This window comes from Schistocerca serialis, chromosome 2, assembly GCF_023864345.2.
Source record: "Schistocerca serialis cubense isolate TAMUIC-IGC-003099 chromosome 2, iqSchSeri2.2, whole genome shotgun sequence".
Lineage (NCBI taxonomy): Eukaryota > Metazoa > Arthropoda > Insecta > Orthoptera > Acrididae > Schistocerca > Schistocerca serialis.
The window spans coordinates 450,122,381-450,148,544 of record NC_064639.1 but is presented as its reverse complement, the minus strand read 5'-3'; the positions used below and the strand labels follow the sequence as shown (position 1 = coordinate 450,148,544).

At 37.8% G+C, this 26,164-nt stretch overlaps 1 protein-coding gene and 1 non-coding gene across 4 annotated transcripts in view; both read left to right on the top strand.

The window, feature by feature from the left end:
* Window positions 1–26,164, top strand: part of LOC126457328 (obscurin) — a 684,258-nt gene that overhangs the window by 625,366 nt on the left and 32,728 nt on the right. For all 3 annotated transcript variants that reach the window (XM_050093526.1, XM_050093528.1, XM_050093527.1), the window contains 6 exons: window positions 449–676; window positions 6,984–7,128; window positions 7,220–7,414; window positions 8,592–8,704; window positions 8,811–8,966; window positions 22,207–22,352. In XM_050093526.1, coding sequence (XP_049949483.1) covers window positions 449–676; window positions 6,984–7,128; window positions 7,220–7,414; window positions 8,592–8,704; window positions 8,811–8,966; window positions 22,207–22,352 — 983 coding nt within the window. The remainder of the gene's footprint in view (window positions 1–448; window positions 677–6,983; window positions 7,129–7,219; window positions 7,415–8,591; window positions 8,705–8,810; window positions 8,967–22,206; window positions 22,353–26,164) is intronic.
* On the top strand, window positions 18,813–18,887 carry Trnat-ugu (transfer RNA threonine (anticodon UGU)). The gene has a single exon. It is a non-coding gene; the product is annotated as a tRNA-Thr (tRNA).

Genomic DNA, 26,164 nt, shown 5'->3' with positions numbered 1-26,164 from the left:
CTGCTTCTGTGATACCAATACAAAATTCATCATCATAAATGATACAGTATTCATAAAAGGGAAACTGCCCTTATAATCATCAGTACAATGTTTGTCATTTTAAATAAATTGTCTATATGTAAAGTAATTTTTTCTGTAATTATATTGCAAGGTGTGTGGACAAAGTGTCAAGGATTTTCAGAACTTTCCTTCTCACCCTGCCTGGTAAGTCTCCCCTGATGCGAAGCTGGGGTTGATTTTTCCCGTGATCCTCCCCATTTCCTAAATCTGACCAGTACTTTCCCCTCATCCCTCTTCCTTCCCTTTCAATTCTTATGTCACAAAATGAGCCACAAGCTGTGAAATCTTGCATGTTTTCTTAACTTTTGTATGTGTTTTCTGCCACTGCCACTTGGTGAGTAATTTTTTATCAGTTCAATTGTATCATAAAATACGGTTGGTGTTTCAGGGATTGGTACAACAATGCTTCTTGCCGTACTTGGTACCGGCGCAAACCTTTGGCTGGTGCTTTCTCACATCCATCACGTATGGTGTATCCTCCAGGGCACATATACACACCAGAACCAACCCCAGAACCGCAGCGTAGAGAATCCAAGGAGCGCCGAACGTGGGAAGACCATGTACCGTCAAGAGAGCCAATTGATTATGAGATTGGAATGCCCAAGTCAGAGAGTCAGTAAGTATGAGGGCGACAATATTTTTATGTCTGTTCTTCAGAATTGATTTTAATGCTCTTCGTGGAGCTTTGTAGTATCTAAATGGCCTGGTATCACAAAAAGATGAGTTGCCTTGATGATATATGGCAAATTATGTTCACCATCCATTCTCTTCAAACAGTTAATTATGCTGTAGTGGTGCCAGTGTAACACAATTTGTTGAACACAAGAAAAAATTCATTTGAAGCTTTTGGTTAAAGTATACCAACACTGATATCCATACAATAGCTAGGTCATCAACAGATTCAATGAGCATGTCCAGCCAGAATCAATGTCCAGTTTGTAAACACTTCCATGGCAATAGTCACAGTAAGAATGGTTTACTAATTGCATTCAGATAGCACCTGGCTGAAGAAAGCTTACTGGATCATCTTTATGGTGCATTGCAGTTTGGGCAGTGGCAGCTGACCCGAAGTATCTAGTTGCAGCAGAGTGCAGCACCTTCGTTGGCACTCACAGAACAGTGACTGGTGATGCTCACCGAACATACACCATCCGTATCAAATACAATCACAGCAATTTATGTACTCTTCTGGTCACATTAAAGCATGTAAATGGAAAAGAGACTTCAAAATTTATTACAGATGCTGCATTCTCCTTAGTTTGATGCTATTTGAACCATGGGAAAAAGGTTAGCTTACAGTGTTGTCTATATTTTCATAATTAAAATATTAAAATTTATTCATAATTGGCATTTTAAATCCTACTCATAGGCTCCCCTAATGTGCAGAATATGAATTTCATTTGAACTTCATTTAGAAGTGTAAGTAATAAATTATTACTTAATGTTATCACTTGTGGTATATGAAATGTTAGTGAACGCATGCAGTATGCTACTGTTCCAGCTATGATATTTCTTGTAAAGATTACAGCACCCTACTCAAAAGACAAGTGAAAAACACATGAGATAGAGAGACAATAATTTCTGTTCTGTTTCTCACTCTGCTTTTCTCTTGCACATCCCTGGAATGCGAGTGATGTAGACCCATGTAAAGCACCCTATTATGAACTCGCATCAAAATCCAGGAAACCAGCTGAGACAGTGAAGTTAAGGAGTCAGGTATACAATGCTTTTCAGAGTTGAAGTGAAGAACTACCTGAACTGAATGCGTAATCACATACTGAAATGATCTGACATAGCATTAAATCACAGAAATCTGTAAACTTTTTTCAACATTGTTTAACAGAGAAAATAGATATTTCTTTTATATAACACAATGAGAGTTTCCTGGCTAGCATTAATTATAATTTCTGTTGATTTCACTCTGTGTACTTCTTGAAACACTATTATATGGAAAACCACACTTTTTTGCCACCTTGTTGTTTCTTTCTTTCCCTTTAAAATAAATCAAGTTTTGAGGTTATTAGCCCATTGTCTAGTGCTGCTGACAAAGATACTGTTGCACATAACGGCACAAACATCAACAGCAAAGAATTTGCATTGATAAAAGAAATTAATTTTTAATACCATGTATACAAAATAATACTTTCATAATTACAGGACGCTAAAATAAATAAATAATTGGTAAACTGGGACACAACTTCAGAAAATTTGAATTGGTAATTAGTCAGATTGAGCAGTGTCAGTAAGTGAAGAGTAAGTGTAGCCTGTTTGTACATTCAATATCTCTTCAGGATGGTTTTTATAGTGCCTCATGAGATCCAGTATTTCAAATGGTGACAGTTTCTGCCCATTGTAGCAAGATTTCTGTATTTGTGCACCTACTACATAATTGTGTGTAATTTCCAGATGATGCTGCGCAAAGGTGGGGCCTGTTTTCTGTAGCCTCCGGAATAATATTTCTATTTATTTCTAATCCTTCTTTCTCTTGTGCAAATATATTAAAATATCTGTCTCAGGTATTTCACCAGCAGTCACTCGTCGTCTTTGTGTGAAGCATTTCTATTGCTGTATTCAGCATTCTTGTTATCATAAATACAGGTGTATTTCTCCACAATATGAATGAAATCGGTGTTGAACTCAGCATATGTTCTCATCTTCCTAGCACAGATACACTCACACAATTAAAGGAGAACAGACCCGACATTTGGAATATGTGGAGCATGGAACAGTTGCCTGGCAGTGAGATGACATACCACTGGTTACAGCCATATAGTGTCATACCAATCAGAACACACCACTAAGCTGTGTTTTTCTTAACTGAAGTAGGGTCAAGTCTTGTAATTTGGCACATGCCAGGCCATTTCTCACAACACTAATAGCGCTTGACCCGCTGAATTACAATTCTTTCATTTTCTACTGTGTGCAAAGTGTAGCTATTTTTCATATTAGGCCTATTGCTCTTCCAGATCAGTGCCAGTGAAATTTTTATTCATAGATGCTACTCTAATTCATATAGCCAGTTGTCTCACATGTATCACCTACCACCTAAGCAGCATAAAGTTCTATACAGAAAAATGTTGTTTATGTGTATTTTAATGATTCACATCCTGGTATCATATTTTATTGGCATTCATGATGATGCAAAATACAACTTTCAAATCATTTACTGTACAAGAGAACAATGTATAAAAGTAGAACTCCAGTTAACTAAACTCCAACTACCCGGATCAGCAATTACCTGGATTGCTTGGAGAAAAAAGATATTTGTACTGTATGCCAAAAAAATGTTGGTTTTGTTCAATAGTTATAGTGAGTGTAAGCAGTTAGTTTAGATGTTTAGCATGGGAATGTCAACAATTTCAGGCATTAAAAAAATCAGTAAACAAAGAGCTTGCAGAGCCCATATTCAAGAGGTTTTTGCAACAGCAAGCATTGGGAAACCCTCTTTTAGAACTGATTTATTGCGAAAAAGCAAATTTTTTAGCCAAGAAAATCGAAAGTTTGTCTTGATTTAAACCAAGCAATCTCCAGCTACATAATTTCAAGCCAGGCCACAGTATTCGTTAGCTGGCGTTAAGTGGTAATAAACTGTCAGCACACCCAAAAGGAGCAGAAAATTTATTGAGAATTTCAAACTTGAAGCATAGCCTTATGAACATGAATTTTTATCCAACACAAAAGAGACAGGCTTTCTTTGGAAGGTTTCACCTGAAACAACTTTAGCTTCTGAAATGGAAACTAGTTCTTCGGCTTTCTTTGGAAGGTTTTACCTGAAACAACTTTAGCTTCTGAAATGGAAACTAGTGCTTCTGGCCATAAGGTTAGGAAAGACCATGTTACCTTACTTAAATGTGCTAACTCTACAGGAAACCCTCTTATGTTGGTAGGAAAGCCACAAAAACCTCAGGCTTTCAAAACTATTACAAAACTTTCCATCTTTTATAGGCTCAAAGGTCTTAGTGACAGCTACTTTCTTTCTTTCTTCTTCTTCTTTTTCTTTTTTTTCTCTTTTCAAATGGCATGATTCAAGTTTCATACCTGAAATTAAAAGTGCCATAAAGCCACAGGAGAAGAAAGCTGTAAAGTTTTGTCAATTCTGGACAACACACTCACACACTCCATAGAAATCCTTCTTTGTGGAGAAAATAGACATTTCAAAACACTCTTCCTGCTGCCAATGGACTAATCATTTATCGACACTATGAAGTGACATTACAGAAGGCAATTGTTCAAACTCTGCCACTTCATTGTAAATGCTTTGGCAGTTAAGCACTAGGATTTTGATACTCTGATCTGTGGGAGGCATTTCATTTGGTCTTACCCTAATACTTCTAAGTTTTCCTATAGTTGTTTTTATCTGGATTGGATGAAGAGTCTGCTAATCTAAAAGAAAGTCTTGTATGCGCCCTCCCCCCCCCCCCCCCCCCCCCCCCCCCCCCTCCAGGTAGTTGAGTTGCCTCTGATGAGCATTGCATGCCTGAGCTATTTAGGGGGACCCTCCAACTCTTAACCTTGTTGCACAAGTCTAAGAAGTCACAGCCTAGTTTGACACAGAACTTTTGGTGTTTGTGGTTAAAGCATTCCCCTCCACTCAGAACCAAGGGGCCACAGTCTGTTTTGGGAACAGTACCACAGAATGTGAACTTTATTGAAACTCCATGAGGAAGACTGGTTTTCTCAACCTTCTCTGCTAGTTGCTGGAAAGATCCAAGTGTGACCTCAGAGCCCAGACAACAGGCATCATTTTTTCCAAGATGCAACACAGTCTGCAGTTGGTTGCACCCTGTTCTTTCAATGACTACTGAAATATCCTTTTCAAAATGCTGAATGAGGTCCATAGGCACACTCACTAAGTGCAGCCAGTGTTCTTTCCCATTCCTTGCTATCATTTCCCTAAGACATACAACTATTCAACAAACGTTTTAACTGCCAACTATTAATAGACCCAAACCCCTTTATGTTCACTGCCCCTTGACACAGAACACAGCAAGTGTTCCTAACAGGTGAAGCGAGTCTCGCTGGCCCAGTTTCAGTTTCGGTGGAAGACAGCACTGTGAACCTATTGGTTAGTTGGGTGGGTGCAACATCCTGAGTTCTTCCTGATCTCTGTCTCCACTATAAAGGAGGCCTAGACCCACCATTGACACACTGCTCATAGTCAAGAGGACAAGTAATGATGGGTTTTGTGTTTTCTGCAGGAGAGACAGTGTCCACATAAAGGATAGTAATTGAGGTACTTTTGGTATCTCTGGTGCACAGCTCCTGGTAGCTCTCCCAAAACACCCATTTGCAGCTACTTCTAATTGCTTGACAGTAGGCAGAGTGATTTCCAGCTGCTTACAAATAGAAACCAACTCCTCCCTAGCCCAAGAACAGCAAACACAATGGGACTGCATTATGCCTGGTGTAATATTTTACAGGGCAGTTAACAAGTATTTTATAGAATAGTAAACAAATCACTTTATACTAAATTTGCCGATTCTCTCTTAATCTATGAGTCTGATATGCTACAAGTATTACCAGTAGCGTTTTGATTCATGGCCAAAACCAAGATATCAATTATGACAACAGAAATCTTAGTACAAATTTTACCATTACGCTATGAGATCAAGACACTAACGTGTTCAATTATATTGTTTATTACAATAGACCTCTTTCAGTGTGATTGCCATCTTCAGTTTATCTCTGGAAGGTAAAAAGTTTGGTATAGTATTTCGATATGAGATATAAACTCAGTGGGTCCAGATGGGTACAAATTTTACTGTTTCTCTGAAATGATTTTCAGATTATGTTCACTAGCAAAATTCAACAGTAGCATTAATTTACATCAAATGCAGACAATATACTCTCCTATTAAAAGAGAGAACTGGTGTGACATGAGATGTTACTTATTTTCAGTAACTGTAAATCACAAACACAAATTTACTACAAAAGAGTTATGCGAAACACTCATAACTTACCAAAATTTTTGCAAGTGTCTGAAACTTCTAAAAAATATACCTTTCTCAGATAAATATATTACAAAATTTGGGAACCGCTAGTTGTAAATGATAATACTACAGCCGTAGTTTCTGAAAAGCACAGTTAAGTTTACAATTTGTGATATAATACTACAGTACACAATATAATTATCACATTCCTGAAAAGCACAGGCTATGTTGACAACTGACTATTCAATACTACACAATCTATCACATAACATGAAAAACATGTTTAAGTTTTGTGTGAAGTTTTTGTACCTAAGTTTTCAAAATGAATTTATGTGATGCACTTGATTTTACTCGATGACAAAGGAAATGCTGGGAGTCACCTTATATACATAAGTATAAGTATAAACATGAGAAATGTGCAGGTTTTGCAATGTAGCTAATTTTGTACCTCCCATTGCACTATCATGCTAAAACTGAACCCTGCAACTTCAATGTATCTCACAAAAACAATGTGAAATGTAAAGCACGACAAATGCACATACGCATGGGGGTGACTAACACCAAAGAGAATGGAATTTTGTGCACATTTAAAAGCTTGAATTCTCTCCATATGCAACATCACTGAAAAAAGTAACCATCATCCTTTAGGCCTCACACTTCATGCTGACTGTCAATACCTGTGGCATTTTAAGCATGTCATTGTAAATTTTGATATTCCATGGTGTTTACTGATTCAGATGGCAATGCAAAAATGGGGACATTTTGCAAATGGCTTAGTGTTTCGCTTCTGTATTAGATTTCCAAATAAGAATTGCTTTTGTGCATTCTTGTACAAAAAGTAATGTGTCAATAAATCTAAAGTTACAACTCACCAAGAACACCTACATATGAATATTACTGGGCCATGTGTACCTTCATTTTGCTTCACGTTCATACTCATACATAAATTGCATCATTTTCTGCATTCCTGCTTATGTACATTGTCTGTTACAGCTACCAGTATGGTCCTGATACATATCTGCTTCAGTTGCGTGATGTCGACTTTCCCGTGCGATTGCGAGAATACATGAAAGTTGCAGCAAACAGGGCTCCTGGTTATTCAGCACACTTGACAGAAACTGCTCCATATGACTGGAGGGTCAGTGTCTATAATCTTATAGATGTGTAAGAAAAAGAGTCCCTTTATATTCATATTTGTTAACAATAAAAAAAATAAACTTTGTTCACAGACACCTGTAATACGAGAACGGCGTCGTTTCACTGATGTTATGGATGAAGAAATAGATGATGAAAGAAAAGAACGCATAAATAAATATGGCTCAGGGGAAGTGTACTCACTTCGGCGTTTAAGACATGAGCTTGGAACTAGGTTGGATGGGCATGCAGAAGCAGAGGCCATAATTGAATACAAGAGAGAAGGACAGGTAGCTAAAACAAGTACTACCTTTAGCATGCTTTTGCTTAATAATTAGAGAGGTTAGTGACTGTTAGCTTAAAAGGGATAGGAAAAATATTCCTTGTTCATTGTGTACATATTTTCCATTATCTCTTGCACTAAGTGGTCTGTTCTCTAAAACTCTCCATAATTGTTTAAAAATCCTTTTTTACCATTTCATCAGGTGGCAAATGCTTCAGATTCATTTTGAAAGTGAAAGGAACTTTTTACCTATCTTTTCTGAAGAACTGCTTTCCTGAAAAATGAATAAATACTTTTTCTACAGAAGATTTGTTTGTATGTTCTCGAGGTTTATATTTAGCAAAATTTTCTTGCTCATTTTACCTACATCCTGATTCCTTCTCCTAACAGACTAACCACTTTGCGCAAGTTAGAGCTGCAGGTAGAATCTTTCAGCTTCATATATTTTTCTTACAACATTCTCATTATGCCAAGTAACTAAGGAAACATTTATGTGGCTTCAAGTTTTTCCATCTTTTTCTGACTCCCAAGTTTCCCTAAGTTACAGCAACTGAAATACCCACATTACTTACTACTTTTGCCCAGTAGTCCCCAGGATATCCTTATTTTCACTTGGAAATAATTCACCAGTAAATAATATTATGAAAAGGATAGATTAATATTACTACAAATATGACAGTCTTTTCATAGCACCTGTCTGCAACTCAACATGTCTTGTGAGCAGCAATCTATCCTGTTCATAATATTGTTGATATTTGATCCTACACTTTCTATTGTTTGATTTCACCAATTGATAATGTCTTTATGAAGTCTTAGGAGTAAGAAAAATAATTCTCTGGTTATTTAAAATGAAGTAGATTGTAGTGGTGAAATATAATGAATGCAAGAAATAAAAGTAACAATGTACCATGTAAATGAGACATTGAGTGGTTGATAAGCACATACACAAAACTGAATTTCAGTCTTATTTGTGTACCTACCGAACATTCAACACCTCAGCTATACAGCAAGTTGTGAGCTTCATTCCTATTATTTGTGTTCCACCTAGGACTTTCCATTGTCATATGTATATTTTACTGGATTTGGTGAGAGATTTACGACAGCCACAGAACAATTTTACTTTATAACACTTACTAACTTAAGTAAGTATTTTAAAGTAATGGTAATTTTGGTATGTCTTGCAGCCTCCATTCTTCCGAGAAAAACCACAGACTCCTCTGCCAATTCTTGAGGATCAGCCAGCTGAATTATCATGCCTTGTAGTTGGCGATCCAAAACCAGTTGTTCAGTGGTTCAAGTATGTCACCTGCTTGTTATTAATTATTTGCATTGAAAATATTATAAAAATTTTGGTAGTAGCTGTAGAATCATTGTACAATTTGATTTTTATGTTTTGTTACCAGGAATGATCAGGTGGTATTAGAGAGCAACCGTGTTAAGGTGAGAGAAGATGAAGAAGGACGTTCATTTTTGCGATTAGAACCTGCATTACATATTGACGTGGGAATCTACAAAGTTGTTGCTCGTAACAGAGTAGGACAAGCTATCAGCAGGACACGGTTGGTATTAGATCATAATATTTCTCTGCTGTTGGCACATGTTCGTAATACTGCTTCCTGTACTTGTTGCTGGCTTTTAAAAAAATGTCAAAAAACCTTGTATGTTACTCAGTTTTAAATATTCATAGCTTGAGTGTTGGTATACAACATAGTAAGAAATACTAAAAATAAAAATCGGAATATATAAATATCAAGGCATCACAAAAGAAGTCAGGTAAAAGGCCAAAATGATAGTGAATGAGGAGATACAAACTCATAACCATGTGAAAAACATGAATCGCCATCAATAAAAGCATGTGCCTGCGAAACAGAAGAAGGCAATGTGTAAGGGATAATGATGAACAAAGTTACCAGGAAAGTGGTAGAAGTCTAGGGATTTATGGATATTGATCAGAGATATCAATTACATCTAGTATTCTCACACTGTGGAAGGAAATCTGGGAGTCCTGTGTTTGGTGCAGATATCGTTGTAACTACTGGGAGAGAATTGTGGAATAAGAGGTGTCCAAAATGGGGTGCTCAGTCTTTCTCAAGATGTATCTTGTGTTTGATAGACAGAAGTGCCGACTCCTTCATTAACAACAGATGAAGCTCTAAGAGCATTTCACATGTTGCATGCTGGATGAAACCAGTTAATCACAAACAGACAGTTACCCACAATAACAAAGTGTATCTTGGTATGAGCGTTTGCATTGTAGCTCCATATACAAATGGTTATCTGTAACTGTGTGTGTTTTAGTAAAATATATATTTGTGAGCTAACAGATTAGCCTGTTCATTATGGCCAACCTAGTAACAGGAAAACATTTCATGTACTGAGTGATGTGCAGAATTATATCATTAAGAAGATGCACCATCTTGTTACAAATGATGTTCTCTGGTTCAACTTGGGCGGGGAATCACAATTGTAACATACCTAAATGAATCATTCTGCTCACTGTTTCTTCAGTGAAGAGTAACAAGTAGTTAACTTTTCATCAGAATATTACATACAAGGTTTTAATTTTGGGGAGCCCATTGCACTGAAATATCTCATTGGGATTTTCTGGTCCAAACCCTTCAAGTTTATTTTACTGTTTATATGTTATAATTGCATAACAATTGTATTTGGTGGTACTTTCACTCATAATCATCATGTATACTATAACATGTAAGCATTTTTACTCGCTTACAAGTACAAATGGATAAATGAAGTAAATTACTAAGCAAATGTGGAAATTTTCTTAAACTGCATCTCAGAATTAGTAACCTCATCTCTTGTAATGCTTGTATTGAAAGTTTCAAGAGGAAAGAATCTGAAGTTTTTAGTGTGATTGATAACACACAAAACAGAGGACATTGAGTGTCATGTAGTAATTAAACATTTTCATTGAAGGATTTAGTAGCTGTGCAAATCAAAACCAAATTAAATCAATTTCATACAAATGTTGCTCTGATACTGCAAAATATGTACTTCTGAGTTAATGATCTTAAACATGGGTGCACTATCTCACAAGTTGATGTAATCTCTGTTCTGCTATTAATGACACCATTAAGAGATCAACATGATGTACTAATAGAAGATCATAGAATGAATGTACGCACTGTGCTGATATTGTAGACATCACAGTGGAATGAGTTCACTTCATTTAAACAAATTTATTTGAAAGTAAGATATTGTTATGTTCCTGGGATTGACTCTGCCATATTTTTTTTTAGGAAACACAAAATCAGACTTGTCATTTTGAGAATTCATTTCATTCAAATCTGATGACACCACCAGATCATCACTCATGCCAATACTCAATAAGTGCTCGTTGGTTTGATCATGTGATTGTTTTTGAAGAAGAAGAAATTGCACATGAAAAAAACTTGCATATGCTGAGAAATGAAATTACAGGCTTTTGACAAACAGATATTTAGGTGCAGTCTGTAGGATTTTTTGTGCAGTTTGTGAATGTGAATGAAACCTGAGTAGAATAAAATAGAATAGAATGCAATTTATTCATCTTCAAATGTTTTAAATGAATATTTGTGCTCAAAACTGTCTTTAGTGATTTATTTGCTGTACAAACCTAGGAATAATGTAAGCAAAACCCTGTTAGTATATGCACATTTTGCATTTTTCAACTCCCACCTTACCTATGGAACTCTTCTATGGAGTAAGTGCCCCAGCTCAAACATTGTATTGAAATGGCAAAAAATGGCTATCAGATGTACTCTAATCAGCCAGAACATTATGACCCCTAAGTAGTAGTCGGTATGTACACCTTTGGCATGGATAACAGTGGTGACATGTCATGGCATAGAAGCAAAGAAGCCTTGGTAGGAGCAAGTGTATCCTCCTTGGCCATCATGGTACACTACATGAGCTCCACTGTATCCATAGATACCCATCAGAATGTTCCCCATAGCACAATGGAACTGCTGCCAGCTTGTCTCCATCCCACAGCACAGGTGTCAAGAAGCTGTTCCCATGCAAGATGATGGGTTCGCATCCTCCCATCGACATGATGAAGAAGGTATCAGGATTATTCATCAGACAATGCAACACTCTACCACTGCACCAACACCCAGTGCCAATGGTCAGATGCCCATTTCAGTCATAGTTGCTGATGTCATAGTGTTAATATTAGCACACACATGGCTCATTGGCTGTGGAGGCCCATCATTACCCAGCATTAAAGTCTAATGTTAATTCTGCCACAGTTCACAGCCTGTCCTGTTTAACCAGTCTGCCCAGCCTACAATGTCCAACATCTGTAATGATGGGTGGGCACCCGACCCCACAATGTCTGGACGTGGTTCCATCTCGGTTTTGCCACGTGCCGAAGATACCCACCACAGCACTCCTGGAACACCTGACAAGCTGTGCAGTTTCTGAAACACTAATGCCAGGTCTCTGGGCCATCACAATCACCTTCGATCGGACTCACATACATCACATGCCTTTCCCATTCTACACACAGACACCAAACTCATTGATACTACGTGCACCGTGTTTGTGTCTGACTATAGTTCAATTCTTTTATCTTGGCGGCTCGCGCATGCCCGCCCAGACGCTGGAGATTGCTGCGTTGCCAGTTGCACACGACGCACGCGCCAATAGAAACAGCGCCATAGTATAGCATAGTTCGCAAGCTTACATGTAGGGAGGAGTGCGCAGTTCATGAAGTAAAGCCACCACGGCCGCATTAACCCTTTCGCTGCTACAAAGACGTGCTCCCTGCATTACGCGCTGTGGGCGATTTTGTCACTGCACTGCTCGCCTGTGCAGACACATTGTGTTCCGACTCTTTATCATTCGATTCCACAAAAACTATTTGGCTCAAAAATTAGATTTTTACCTATCTTCTTGACTGATACCTTCCCCCCATAAATGACTTAATTTTGTTTCGATGTTCAAAGCAGTTCTTATGCAGCATTAAATATAGTAAACCTTTGCACGAAATTTTGAAGAGTTTGCAGAGGTAAAAGTCCATAGAGTATACTTTCCGTATGGTCGATTTTAGTTGCCACAATGTTGAGAATGAAATGTGGACAAGATACCTACATATTTCATTTAATTTAAATACCACATAAGTTTCGTATGTAATATTGAGAAATATTCCACCTTTCGCGACTGTAACAAAAGTTTTACTTACACTGGGCACGTTTGGCTTTATTTTAAAGCACTTCAATCAATCAAAAGGAGGTAGACAAAATACATTAAACAAAACTGTGGACTTACAAAAACATTAGGACTTGAATATACCATCTGTCAGTGAAGTGCTCAGAGCTATGTCAAATATAATTTTGTGTGTGGCACACACAAACAGAATTTATTTGCTAAAACACTGATGAGCCAACACAAACTTTGAATATTGTGCTACTGCAGCACAAAACTGTGAAAGGTGACTTGGCAATGGAGGGCACAAAATACAGTCCTCTTATGATGCTTCAAAAGAGAGAAACGCGTCTGGTCTAAATAAGTCGCTTGTTACAGTTGCAGAAGAGGGATATATTTCAATACCATTGGTAAAACTGCGACTGTGGAACAAAAACAAGAAATAGAACATGAATACCATTGTGTATGTGCCATACCTTTCACCGATGGAAGTGCTTTAAAATAAAGCCAAACGCACCGTGTGTATATAAAACTTTTATTACAGTCGCGAAAGACGGAATATTTATCAATATTACATACGACACGTATGTGTTACTTAAATTAAATGAGATATTGTTATACAGTAAATATTATATGAAATTTAGGTATCTTGTCCACATTTCATTCTCAACATTGTGGCAACTAAAATCGACCATACGGAAAGTATACGCTATGGACTTTTACCTCTGCAAACTCTTCAAAATTTCGTGCAATGGTTTACTACATTTAATGCTGCACATCAAAACAAAATTAAGTCATTTATGGGGGGAAGGTATCAGGCAAGAAGACGTGTAAAAATCAAATTTTTTGGCCAAATAGTTTTTGTGAAATCGAATGATAAGTGTGTCAAAGCAGTGGGATCACCATGTGTCTGCACAGGCGAGAAGTGCAGTGATGACAAAATCGCGCACAACGCGGAATGCGGGGAGCACGTGTCTGCAGCAGCGAAAAAGTTAATGAAGAGGCAAAGCACTAGAAATTTCATTCAAACGAATAAAATCCATGAAGTAAGGCACTCCAATATTGTTTTTAAATAAAGAAAACATTAAGCACCGTACAAGGTTTGAATTCATAACCTTTCGCTTGGCAGTCCAACACCTTAACCGCTCCACTACCTCAGCTCACAGAACAATGTAACTCCATAAGGACTCTAACACCTCACGCAACTACTTATAAACACTGTTGGTATGACTATGAATTACTCACGCTTCGTCGAAGTACAATAGGAAATAAACAATTACCGCTGTTCTTTATTGCGAAAAAACAGTTCGTGAGATTGAAACAAACACCTTTCCTTGCTATCGCCTGAATTAGGAGTCTTATTGCTTGTTTGGTTTAATTAATTAATAGAAAATGAAGCAATTGGTATAAAGAATGCTTTTTCCAAACTTTCTGTAAAAGAAAGTCTGCTATCAAGACATTGCTTTTGTTCTATTATTTTATTTATGACTGAACGTTTCTAAAACTGAAGACACTCGTCCGTGCTCTGCACTGCTGTCGAGATCTGGCAACATCATTCTCTGTTCATTGGCTGACTGTGTTTTGTGACGTCAGATGCGCAGAACGAACCTAAACTCGGCCGCCAAGATATATGACGCGCACTTTAGCAGTCATTCCTTGCCAGATAACGCTGCCATCACCTGGATGGGTTTACACTGATAGCAGGTCAGTGGTCATAATGTTCTGGCTAATCAGTGTATAGCAGCACTTACTCCAAGAGAATCTTGGAATTTATCTTCATTGGAAACACATAAATCAAAAATAGTGTGTTCAGTTTTATTGTTATTAGTTTGTAAATAATTTGCCTGGAACCAGTCAGTGCATTGGTTCATTATTACATTTACATTATGTCACAGCTCCTCTAGATCATCAACTTGTGTGATTAGAGTTGTTTCATCTGCATATAATACTACCCGACATGGCAAGGGTAAGACATTTATATGTACAATTAGTGGGAATGGACCCCCTACTGAGCCTATGCAATGCCTTTGTAATGGGTAATAAGTCTGATCTTTGGTTGTTTATAGTTACCATCTGCTTTCTGTTGCTTAGGTATGATGCAATAAGGTGACGAACATTTTTTCCAACTCCTTAGTGCTGGAGCTTTTTGATAAGTATACTATGGAAGACAATATCAAAAGTTTTCCTCAAATCTAGAAAATTTGTACAGGTTGTTTTCTTAGCCACTAAAGAATCATATACTTTTGTGATGAGAGTCTCAACTGCTTTGACAATGGAAAGATGAGGTCTGAAACCATATTGTGAGGAGCTAAGTAGATTATTTTTCTCAAAGAGCTGGTTAATCTGTTTGTGCATACAATATTCTATTATTTTTTATATGATTTGTATGAGTGAACTGGGATGTGGTTACCAGGAGATGTTTCATCTTCTTTCTTATGGATAGGTTTTACAATAGTAATTTTTAGGCAATTTGGGAAGATTTCTTCATGTAGCATTTGGTTGATGTTTTTAAATAGTGGCACTATAATGTCTTTCTTTAAATTTTTTTATTACATAACTTGAAAGTTCATAGAAGTCTTCTGCTTTTGGGTTGCTAAGTTTAGCAGTTGCTTCACTAACTTGTCTGTAGGTTACATGAGACCAGCAGAAGTTGTCATGTTGCTTACTATCTAGAGCTGGAAGCAAAAATTCAGTTTTATTTGCATCTTCAGTGAGTTTGTAATTTGAGCCAGAACTGGTAAAGTGTGCACTCAAGATGTTTGGTTGAATTGGAATGTTGTTGTATATATTTTCAAAGCTTATCTCTGTTTTGATAACTTTCTGTGCTGCTTTACACTTATTTGTCGAGTTTGTTATGTAACTGTCATTGGGTTACCTCTTGGCTGCTCTGATTTCAGATCAATACTATCTCCTCACTGCTGTGTAAGTTATCTTCTGAGCTTGATTTGTTGCACTCTGAGGTTTATTACTCTGGTGCTGCCTTATGTATTTTTTTATATTTGGGACAATCTGGGTCAAGGTTTTCTACTAGCAACTCTAGGAATTTCTTCGTTGATTCATTAGCAGACACATCATAAGTGGGTACTGTATCCCAGTTTATGTGATTAAGATTTGTTTTTAACTGCTTCAGTTTATGTTAATTGAGTGGCCTGATTACTCTTCCTAGTTCAGCTGAAGAACTGTGTGGTTTGTTGATTAGAGGCTGCCTAAGCCACAGTTCTGCGTGATCTGATATATGAAGTTTACAGTACCAAATTCAGTTTTATGTAGCTGAAAGTTGCAGATTATATTATCTAAGCATGCATTGAGCCTGATGGGTGTATCATTTAGACAACAGAAGTTAAGTGATCTTAATGTGTGTAATAGATGCTTGTGGTCTTTTACCTAATGTCTATTTTATATCATCAAATATCAGAACTCTGCAATTTTTATATTTTAAGAGCATTATTATCAGTTTTTCAATATTTTCTATGAATAATTCTTCATTATTACTTGGGGAGTGGTACACTGATACAGCTATTAGTTCTTGACTTGCTGTCAATATTGATGAAATTTCAAAAACTGCTTCTACACATAGAAAAATTATATGTATCACTTCAGATTCCAAATTATTTGTTTCTCGGATATAGATTGAAACACCAACATGCTTCAAATTTGTTCTACAGTAATATGTTGCTGATTGGTATCAATAAGGTACACTTAATTAAAGTTCACTATGAATTACCCAGTGTTCATTTACTAGCAAAAAATCACAATTTAATTCTTCCAACCAGTATTCAATTTCTTCAAGTTAATTTTTCGTTGACTCTATATTAATATGCAAGAAAAACACTCTTTTTGTTTTGATGTCTGGCTGGTTGGACACACACAATTCTTGACTACTGTCATCTGGCTGCCCCAGGTAAAATGAATCAGATGATTTATGCTGCACATCCCTTGTGTGATTCACCATAAAAATTCTGAGGTTTCTTCATAGTAAAAATGTTGGTGTTGTCTCAGCTGTGCTGTGAGGGTGCCAGCTTAAGAGGATTGTGCTTTTGGTTATTTGATTCCTGTTGTTGATATTATCATTTATATTTTTAATGATCAGTTTTTTCCCTTGGCTATTAAGGTGTGTCCCATGTGCAGTGTGGAATCTGCAGCTGATGTTGCCAACATCCAGGATTTTTACAGTTTTGAAATATTTTCATAATGCTGATATTTGTTCATTGACAGCATTAATTTCCTTGTTTAACCATGACCACGCTAGTAAGTCATGTTGGTGTGCGATGTTCAGCATGAAACAATTGTGTGCGTCAGCTGTGCTAAGCACTTTTTTAATTCCAGTTTTGCTTTTTGCATTGTGTTTTTGTTTACATCATTTGATCCACCGCAGAGCACAACATAATCCTGTGAGGAAAAACTTACTACATCAGTGAACCATGTGTGTTTACATATTTCGGACATAGATGCACCAGGCTTTATGAAGGTGCTTGCATTTACTGTGGGTTGTTCACTGAGAAGATGAGTAAATCCACAACCATGACCATCTGCCATTGCACTCATTTAGTCCTCTGTTCACAATTCTTACCACTTTTAGATTGTATACTTGTATGTCTGTTATCCACAACACACATTTCCTGGAACAGACTTTTGCTGTTTTTGCCATTTTCAGCAAAGACTAGCACCTCAAATTTATTTGAAAGTAAGATATTGTTATGTTCCTGGGATTTGACTCTGCCATATTTTTTTTTAGGAAACACAAAATCAGACTTGTCATTTTGAGAATTCATTTCATTCAAATCTGATGACACCACCAGATCATCACTCATGCCAATACTCAATAAGTGCTCGTTGGTTTGATCATGTGTTTGTTTTTGAAGGTGCAACTGCATTTGAATGTCTTTAATTATTTAACTTCTCCATTCTAAGTCTAGTTTGCACCAATGTGGCTTCCATGGTGCACAAAGCACATAGCCAGGTTGTTGTTTCTTCCAGGTATTTAAGGTTGACTCCTGCACATTTTTCATGCAGCCAAACGCTGCACTGTGAACACTTCAATCTTTTCATCATCTTTTTTTGCAATTCCTACACTTATTACTATGTAAAACATCATTTACATCACACATATTTAGTTTTCCATTTTGATGGGTGCCATCACGTCACGCGAAAGTCCAAACACAAACAGTAATCAAAATCATGGGCAAAGATGATTGAGAGTTCACCAAAGAACAGTTTCATTTGTTGGAAACTCATGGTCACTGTTTCGCCAGATACTCTGGGTGCAAACCTCAAAGATTACTTGGACAAAATGATAACTGGTCTGTGTTGCTGTCCATAATAAATAGTTTTATTTGGAAGTAGGGTGCAAAATGTCAAGGAGTAGTACAAGAAAAGCTTTCTTTCATGAAGAAGATATCCTAAACAACACATCATCATTGATAATTGTAACAGTGTATCCACTGAAATTTAGTTTGATCTTTCATTCACCTTCTTCTAATAATACACAGTTATTCTGTATGTCATGCTTGCTGGAAAGAAATTTACTTCATAGGAGAAGGAACTGACACTAGAACAGAGAGTATTTGCAGAATTTGACAAATTCTGTTTCTGGAATAGGATGAAAAAAGTAGCTTATGTGGATATGGTGTCTGTTCTTTCGGACATGTCCAAAAGAACAGACACCATATCCACATAAGTATATAGTTCTGGCGATACCAGCCATGACCTTCTTCTTCTGTGTGGATGCACACATATGCCCCGAACTCTTACAGGACTTGGAAGAATGTCTTCCACGAGTAATGAGTGTGTGGACATACAAGGTGAGAATGTGAGTCTCGCGAGAGGCGTGCATGAGATAGTCCCTGCAGTTGCACTATCACTGTGCCCTCGGTGGCTCAGATGGATAGGGCATCTGCCATGTAAGCAGGAGATCCTGGGTTCGAGTCCCGGTCGGGGCACTCATTTTCACCTGTCCCCGTTGTTCTATATCAACGCCCGTGCGCAGCTGATGGTATTAATATAATTCTAATTTTGTTCTAGACGGCTCCAGGTCATCACATAAGTATATAGTTCTGGCGATACCGGCCATGACCTTCTTCTTCTGTGCGGATGCACACAAATTCCCAAAACTCTTACAGGACTTGGAAGAATGTCTTCCATGAGTAATGAGTGTGTTGGGGTGGGACACTACGAATGTAGTGTGTGGACATATAAGGTGAGAACGTGAGTCTCGTGGGAGGTGTGCGCGAGATAGTCCCTGCAGTCGCACTATTATCTGTGCCCTCGGTGGCTCAGATGGATAGAGCATCTGCCATGTAAGCAGGAGATCCCGGGTTCGAGTCCCGGTCGGGGCACACATTTTCACCTGTCCCCGTTGATCTATATGAATGCCCGTGCACAGCTGATGGTATTAATATAATTCTAATTTCGAAAAAAGAAGCATCTCACTTCGGCAATTGGAAAGTCATCAAAGGAACCTGCCGGAAAAATAAACTATTTTAAGCATCTTTTTACTTAAGTTATCCATTTATTTTCATAAGAAAACCTGTCCATGATACAGGAATAATATAAAAGGATACTTGAGTAAATGCAGAAAATGCTTGGTGATATGTACTTGGGGTGACATGTGAATGTAAGTTGACACACAGGTTTAGATACACATTTATATAAGGTACCTATTTGATACAAAATATTAACTCATTGGAAAACTATTAAAATGAATTCAATATAGATTAATGAGAGACTGGCACCAACGCTCCAATTTAAACAGAGGTGCTGAAAAAATTTGACAACTGCTGCATATACATAAGAATTATGTAACCACTAGAACAAAGAACCAGTCCTTTGATTATTCAAACTGATTCTTTAATAACACAAAAAAACATGAATCAGTAAGGAAAAATAAAAAATGGGACCATCTGGTATAACAATAAGATTACCATAAGCATTAAGCAGCAGTAAGAAATTTGTTTGCACTCCATATACAAATACAAGATTTGTTTTGAATTGTGGGCACACCCTACAGCCAGTGCCACAACTTTCTTGGCTTCTCTCCTTAGGATCAAGCAGATTGGATGCATCAACATCGCTTGTTAAAGCGAATCTGCAGAGCAGTTATGGGCACCCACATAGCACCCTCCTATGCCAACTTTTTAATGAGGTCATTTAGAGAAAACCTTTCTAGCCTACCAAAACCCCTTGTCTGGTTGAGGTTGATTAATGATAACTTCATGATGTTGACTCATGGACAGGACAATCTGTCTGCACTGCTTCGCAACCCAACACCTTCTCTCCCATTCGCTTCACATGGTCCTCCTCAACCCAACGTGTCACCTTCCTGGACATTGACCTCCAGCTATCTGATGGTTCCATCCATACATTTATCCACATTTAAATCCACTAACCAACAACAGTACCTGTATCACGAAACTGTAATCTCTTCAGTGCTGAAAAAAAAATCCCTCCCATTCAGATTAGCCACCTCTGGATGATGTATTTGCAGTGACAGAAATTCCCTTGCCCAGTATGCTGAAGGTCTTATGAAGGCCTTCATAGACAGGCATAACCCCACAGTTCCTCGTGCAACCCCCAAGAGTGAGCCACAAAGGAGCAACCCCTCATCACCCTGGACTGAAATGAGTGAATCATATTCTTTGCCAGGGCTTTGGTTATCTATCATCATGCCCTGATATGAGGGACTTACTACCTGACATCCTAGTCCATCCCTGAACCACACCTACTCCCAACCCCTTGCCACAGGAGACATATCCTTGTCAAAGACTCAGGTGCAAGGCCTGCCCAATCTACCCACACAGCACTTCCATACTCCAGTCCTGTCACAAGCTTATCCTACTCCATGAGAGGCAGGGCCACCTATGAAAGCAGTCACGTCATATATCCCCTCTGGTGCAATCACTGCACAGCTTTGTATGTCAGCATAATAACTGACCTGCTGTCTACCAGAATGAATGGTCACCACCAAACTATGGACAAGAATAAGTAGACCACCTGGTGGCATAACATGCAGCTGAGCACAAATATGCTTGGGTGCCTTCCCTTCACCACCGCCTTTTCTGAACTACACAGATGGGAATTATCCCTGCAACACATTCTTTGCTCCCACAACCCTCCTGGCCTCAGTCTCCATTAACCAACTGTGCCACACTCTCCACATAACAGTTACACCTTCCTCTGTCCTGGCACCCCCTCCCAATTCATGTCTCCATGTTACATTCATCGCGGTCTGCTCCTGACTGGCTCAGACATCCATGTATCACATGCCTAGCCTGTGCGCCTGCCACCTCTCCCTTCTGCATTTGTATCCAGCAAATCAGCTGTCTCTCTCTGAAATGCTAGCTCCCCACCCCCACCCCTCTCCTTTCCTCCTGCCTGTCACTACCTCTACACACCTCACCCCATAAAATCCACCTTATCCCAACCTACCCTAGTTCACATTTGTACTCTAGCTCAAGAAAAGGTTCGTTCCAAAAACTAGCAGGTTTTCTTTCTTTTTTGTGTTTGCTTGTCAGTGATTCAGCACTTGTGCTTTTCGGTAAGTGGTCTACTTTACTCCTAAAGTATTTACATTCTATCAGATCTTTTCTACTGTAAAGAAACTACAGTACAGTATATTAAATTGCTCTGTCCTCGACTAAAATTCTTTCATTTACTCTACTCCTGCCCAACTATTTCCTTGCATCCCCATGTCCACCACAATTAGTAACAGACAGCGCATCTCAGAAACCCAGTGATAAAGAAAACAAGCATCTTTATGTATCATAAATTAAAGCCATCTACCACAGTTTCAGTCTGTATGTTCAGGCTAATTTCAGGAACTACTGTGGGGATTTTGATGTAGTTTTTTTCTAGTTGGTAGACTGATTCACAATGAAAGTTCGTGTGTGTAATTTTTATTCCTAAGTAATGATGAGGATGTAATATTGGTATTGTTATGTTTTCCATATATAATTGGCACTTGTAGTGACATCTTGTGGTAATGATGAGAGCTATGAGCTGGTCAGCTACAAATGGTATCTGTCAGGAAAAGTAGTGAACAGTTGTCATAAGTTCAGAGAGCAGTGAAACTTGATGAGTCTGTGTCAGGCCTGGTGGCCTATCAGTAAAGCACATGCCTGGAAATTGAAAGTTTGAGGATTGAATCCCAGTTGGACCATGGGTTTTAGTCTGTCTTCTAACTTGCATTCATCTTTCAATGATGTGAAGATTGCCAGAAGCAGTACATGGTTCCTATTCCTTGTTAAACTGTAGGTCCCCCTTCCCTGGTTGGATAACTGGGGCAGGTTGCTGATGTGGCATTCCATTGAAAGACTTGCTTCAGGCCATCATGCCACAAAGTTCCATATGGCATTTTTTTGTCTGTACATTCAGGCTAACTTCAGAAACTACTGTAGGGATTCTGATACATTTTTCACTAATATGTAAATTCACAAGGAAGGGTTGTGCATGTAATTTATTATTGCAATGCTGGACACGTCCAGCATAGATGCTTGATTCACCTGGAACACTCATGCGTTGCAGGCATGTAAGAGTAACAGACAAAGAAATACAATGTAATGCAGTAGAAAGTATAATTAAGTGCACATGTTACTAAAGCCAATAATATATACAATCATGATGACATTTGTTATATAAACTGTAAATTTATTATTGCAGAATTGTTCTGGCGAGCATACCATCCTCTCCAGATTCTCCTGAAGCATCAGAAGTATCTGACACAGAGGTATTGCTGAGGTGGAAACAGCCGAAAGATGATGGAAATTCTGCTGTTTTATGTTACAGCCTACAGTACAAAGAAGCAGGTGAGATGGCCATACTCTCCAGATTTATCACAAAAGTATAAAAGATGGAAATCATCAAATACGAAGGTGAAACAAATATAAATGGGATTTTTGTTCCTGAGCATCAACAGTTGGTAGGGCTCGGCATTTGCTTCTAGTATTGTTGGATGGGCCTGTTAGAAGTGGGGAGAGCCAGCTGTTACATACGTCCATCAGCTTCGTCAGAAACCCTCACAATGTTGGAGCAACAGGTGCACCTCTCCACTATGCAATGCATAATTATAAAATGTCCTGCTCATGAAGGAGTTGAAGCCATGGAAATTTTCCAGAGATTGCCTACACAGTTCGGTGACCATACATTGTCAAGGATGTGTGAGTTTACATAGCATGAAGAGTTCAAGGAAGGGTGAGAATGTGTGGAAAATCAGCAGTATGATCACTGTACTGAGACTAGCATTACAGACAAAAACATTGATGTGGTTCGAGACATTCTTGAAGGTGATCAATGGGTGAGAATATCAGACATTGCAGAACAAGTCAGTGCAAGTTATGGAAGCTGTCAAGCTATTATCACAAATGAACTGCAGTTCCCTAAAATGTGTTCCAGATGGACTCAACTTGATCATCCTGGACCTATCTCACTGCGATTTCCATTTGTTTGATCCACTTGAAGAAGCTCTAGGAGGGCACTGATTTAAAGATGATGAGGGCATGGAGGAATTCTTGCGTAGTTGGCTCTTGGTGCAACCAGCTTCATTCTATGATGCTGTGATAGAAAACCTTCCTTCTCATAGGGAAAATGTGTTTTTAAAATGAGGCACTATGTCAAAAAATAAATTGTAACTGCCTTTTGTTCTGCAATATGTTTTTTAATAAGATCCCATTTATATTTGATTCATCTTCATACTAATCAAATTTCTATCCATAAGTTGGTAAGCAATTGAGGGAAAAGAGATTTGTGTCAAAATGACAAGTAAAGGGATCTTACACAACCCAGAACTTAAAAGACTTCTGTAAATTGATTTACAAAACCAAATATATATTATTTTTATGTGTGACATGGGCAATCTAATTTATTTTTGCTTTCCTTCCTGCAATTTCTGTAAGTATCTCCAGAACTGAGATATTCTGTCTTTCCTCAAACACTGCCATCTTGCTCTGCTATGATAAAAGTATATGCCACACAGAGAGGATCTGATGTTGTGCTTTCATGTATTTCCTTTTGTTTTCATAAATCATTCAGAGAGTGCAAGTGAACTCCTTTGCCCAAATGCAAAGCCCACGTCCTTACCAAGTCTTTTCAAGCACTCTTTTGGCATCAAAAGTCTGAAGTAAAAAATAAAGTCTGAAGTAAAAATGATTAAAGCAATCTTAATGTTCATACACAGTCTGATCAGGAATTTTCTGGAATAGGTGAATAAAATGCACATGTAAGTCTTCAAAAACTTTTATTCATTCAACTTTGCTATTCGTTTGACATTTTGTGGATTCATCATATATACGTTTCAATAAAATTTGCACACACATTCATCCATAATTGTCTCTGTTCATTGGTGAGGAAATGTTGTTCAAATTTTTCACATATATATTTTGCTTCCCTAAGACGTCAAGAAAAATGGCATTAACAAGGGTTTTCTTAATGTTGTACTGATTTTCTATTATGTGGAATGCCAACTTTTAGTCCTGCCAAGTAAGATCCTGCACATTTCAGAAGTGCGTGTTCTTGTTCTTTGTGGGTTGATGACCACTCCTTAGGCCAATATGAACAGCTGTGGTCCCTCACAAAATTATTTTTACACCACATCAAACAGTCGTCACTATTTTCCTCTTCATCATTTCAAATATTTCCAAAACACTTTTCCCATATTAGAGCAAAACATAGTAGCTACACACTGTTCCATTCTCTGACAATGATAGGTGTGGAAACAACGAGAAACAGGTTGAAGAATAGGCACCAGAGAAAATGACAATCACTTAGAAAGGAATAATGTATAGCACATTTGAGTGTAATAGATAGTGCTTGCGGTTTTTAACCGAAAGATCATTCTGGGAACATTCCAGTATAAACTACTCAAATCCCACACCTACAAAATTCTCTGAGATGCTCACCATTCACAGTATATCATTTTCTGTTTAATTTTGAACTACCTCTTTACTGCAGTTTTCAAAGCCATCACTAGATTGGCCCAGAAGTGTGAATGTTCATGTGTAAGCATTTTTAGTTATTTCCTGAAATAGTAATATAACATTGGTTCAGTTTAATAACATTTTTGTTTGTTTTTGTTAGTTGTCTGTAATATTGTAGACTGAATTATAAGGAGAGTGCATTTAGTTCATAAATAATTTTTAAGAAGACAAGATGACTCAAAAGACTATTAACATTTGAAAATGCACTAATTCATGGAATAATGTAAGTAGAGAGGTGAAAATTGACACACAAGCCTGAAATGACATGAAGTTTTATTGAAATCAAAATGACTGCAAAAACTGGCCAACAGATGGTGCTGGACAGTAACACATCGGTGATGCCACATAAGAATTATGCATAAAATGAGCTGTAGTGAGAGTCAAATGTGCCAGCAAAATCATCACAAGTTGACTTTACCACAAAAGTCATTATTAGTGAAGCTTTACTATAAGAATAGAGAATCCGCTAGTGCAGCTTTATGATACCATCACCATAAGAAAGGTATTTTAACAGCTAAAGTTCCTGTGACAAGTGTCGCTGTGAAGAAAATGATGATGAAATTTGAAGTTAAGGTTTGATAATGCAATTGGCCCCATAGTGGGCAATCAGACACAAGTGCTCCTGCTGCTTGGATAGAAATGGAGACATAAGCAGGTTCATCTCCATATAGTGAAGTTGAAGTTGCACATTGCACCGCATTCCAGGCACTACCATTTGGAGAGCATAAGGTAACTGGTAGTCACCAATTTTATGATACACAACATTTGCGGTGTGGGCACTTCAAAAAATGGGGGAAAATAACAATTGGTTGGCTAACATAATGTGGACCACTAAAGACCATTTCACATGCCTACGATCTGTCAACAGCCACAACTGCTGAATTTTGGCTACCAAGAATCCTAAAACCTTCATGGAAACCACCATTGCATGACAAGAAAGTCGTGGTGTGGTGTGGACTTACCACATCATTCATTATTGGACCCTTTTTCTCCAAGGAAATGTGGGGTGCTCCTTTTCAAAATATCAGTGTGACAGAAGCAAAATACACGACAAGATACAGAATTGCATCATTCCTAACCTGGCTTATGAGCATCTGCTGAAAGGTACAAATTTTATGCAGGATGGCACTCCACCCCATATTGCTACACATATGAAAGATCTCTTGTGCACATGTTTGGTGAGGATCATGTGCTGAGATGCCACTTCCATCATGCTTGGCCTCCCAGATCCACAGATCACAATCCATTTGATTGTGGACTTACCCTGAAGTCACAAGTATACCATGATCGTTTGACATCATTAGGTATGATAAAAGGCAACATAAGAAGGCAATTTCTCACCATACCTACTGATATGCTACACAGAGCTATTCACAACACTGTCCCACATCATTTTTGCTAAAAATCAGTTGTTAGGCTAATTATAGCTTTCGTATCATATGAAGTGCCATCTGTTGATCATTTTTTAACTTTGTTTTGTTTCAACAAAACCCCATATCAATTTTTATTGCTCTGCCTACATTATTCCATGAAGTATTGAATTTTCAAATGTTAACAGACTTTTGGGTCACACTGTATGTTATTGAGACATGACTGTTTGACATGTTTCATACTATAGATTTTTTAAAAAAATATTTTTTATGCTG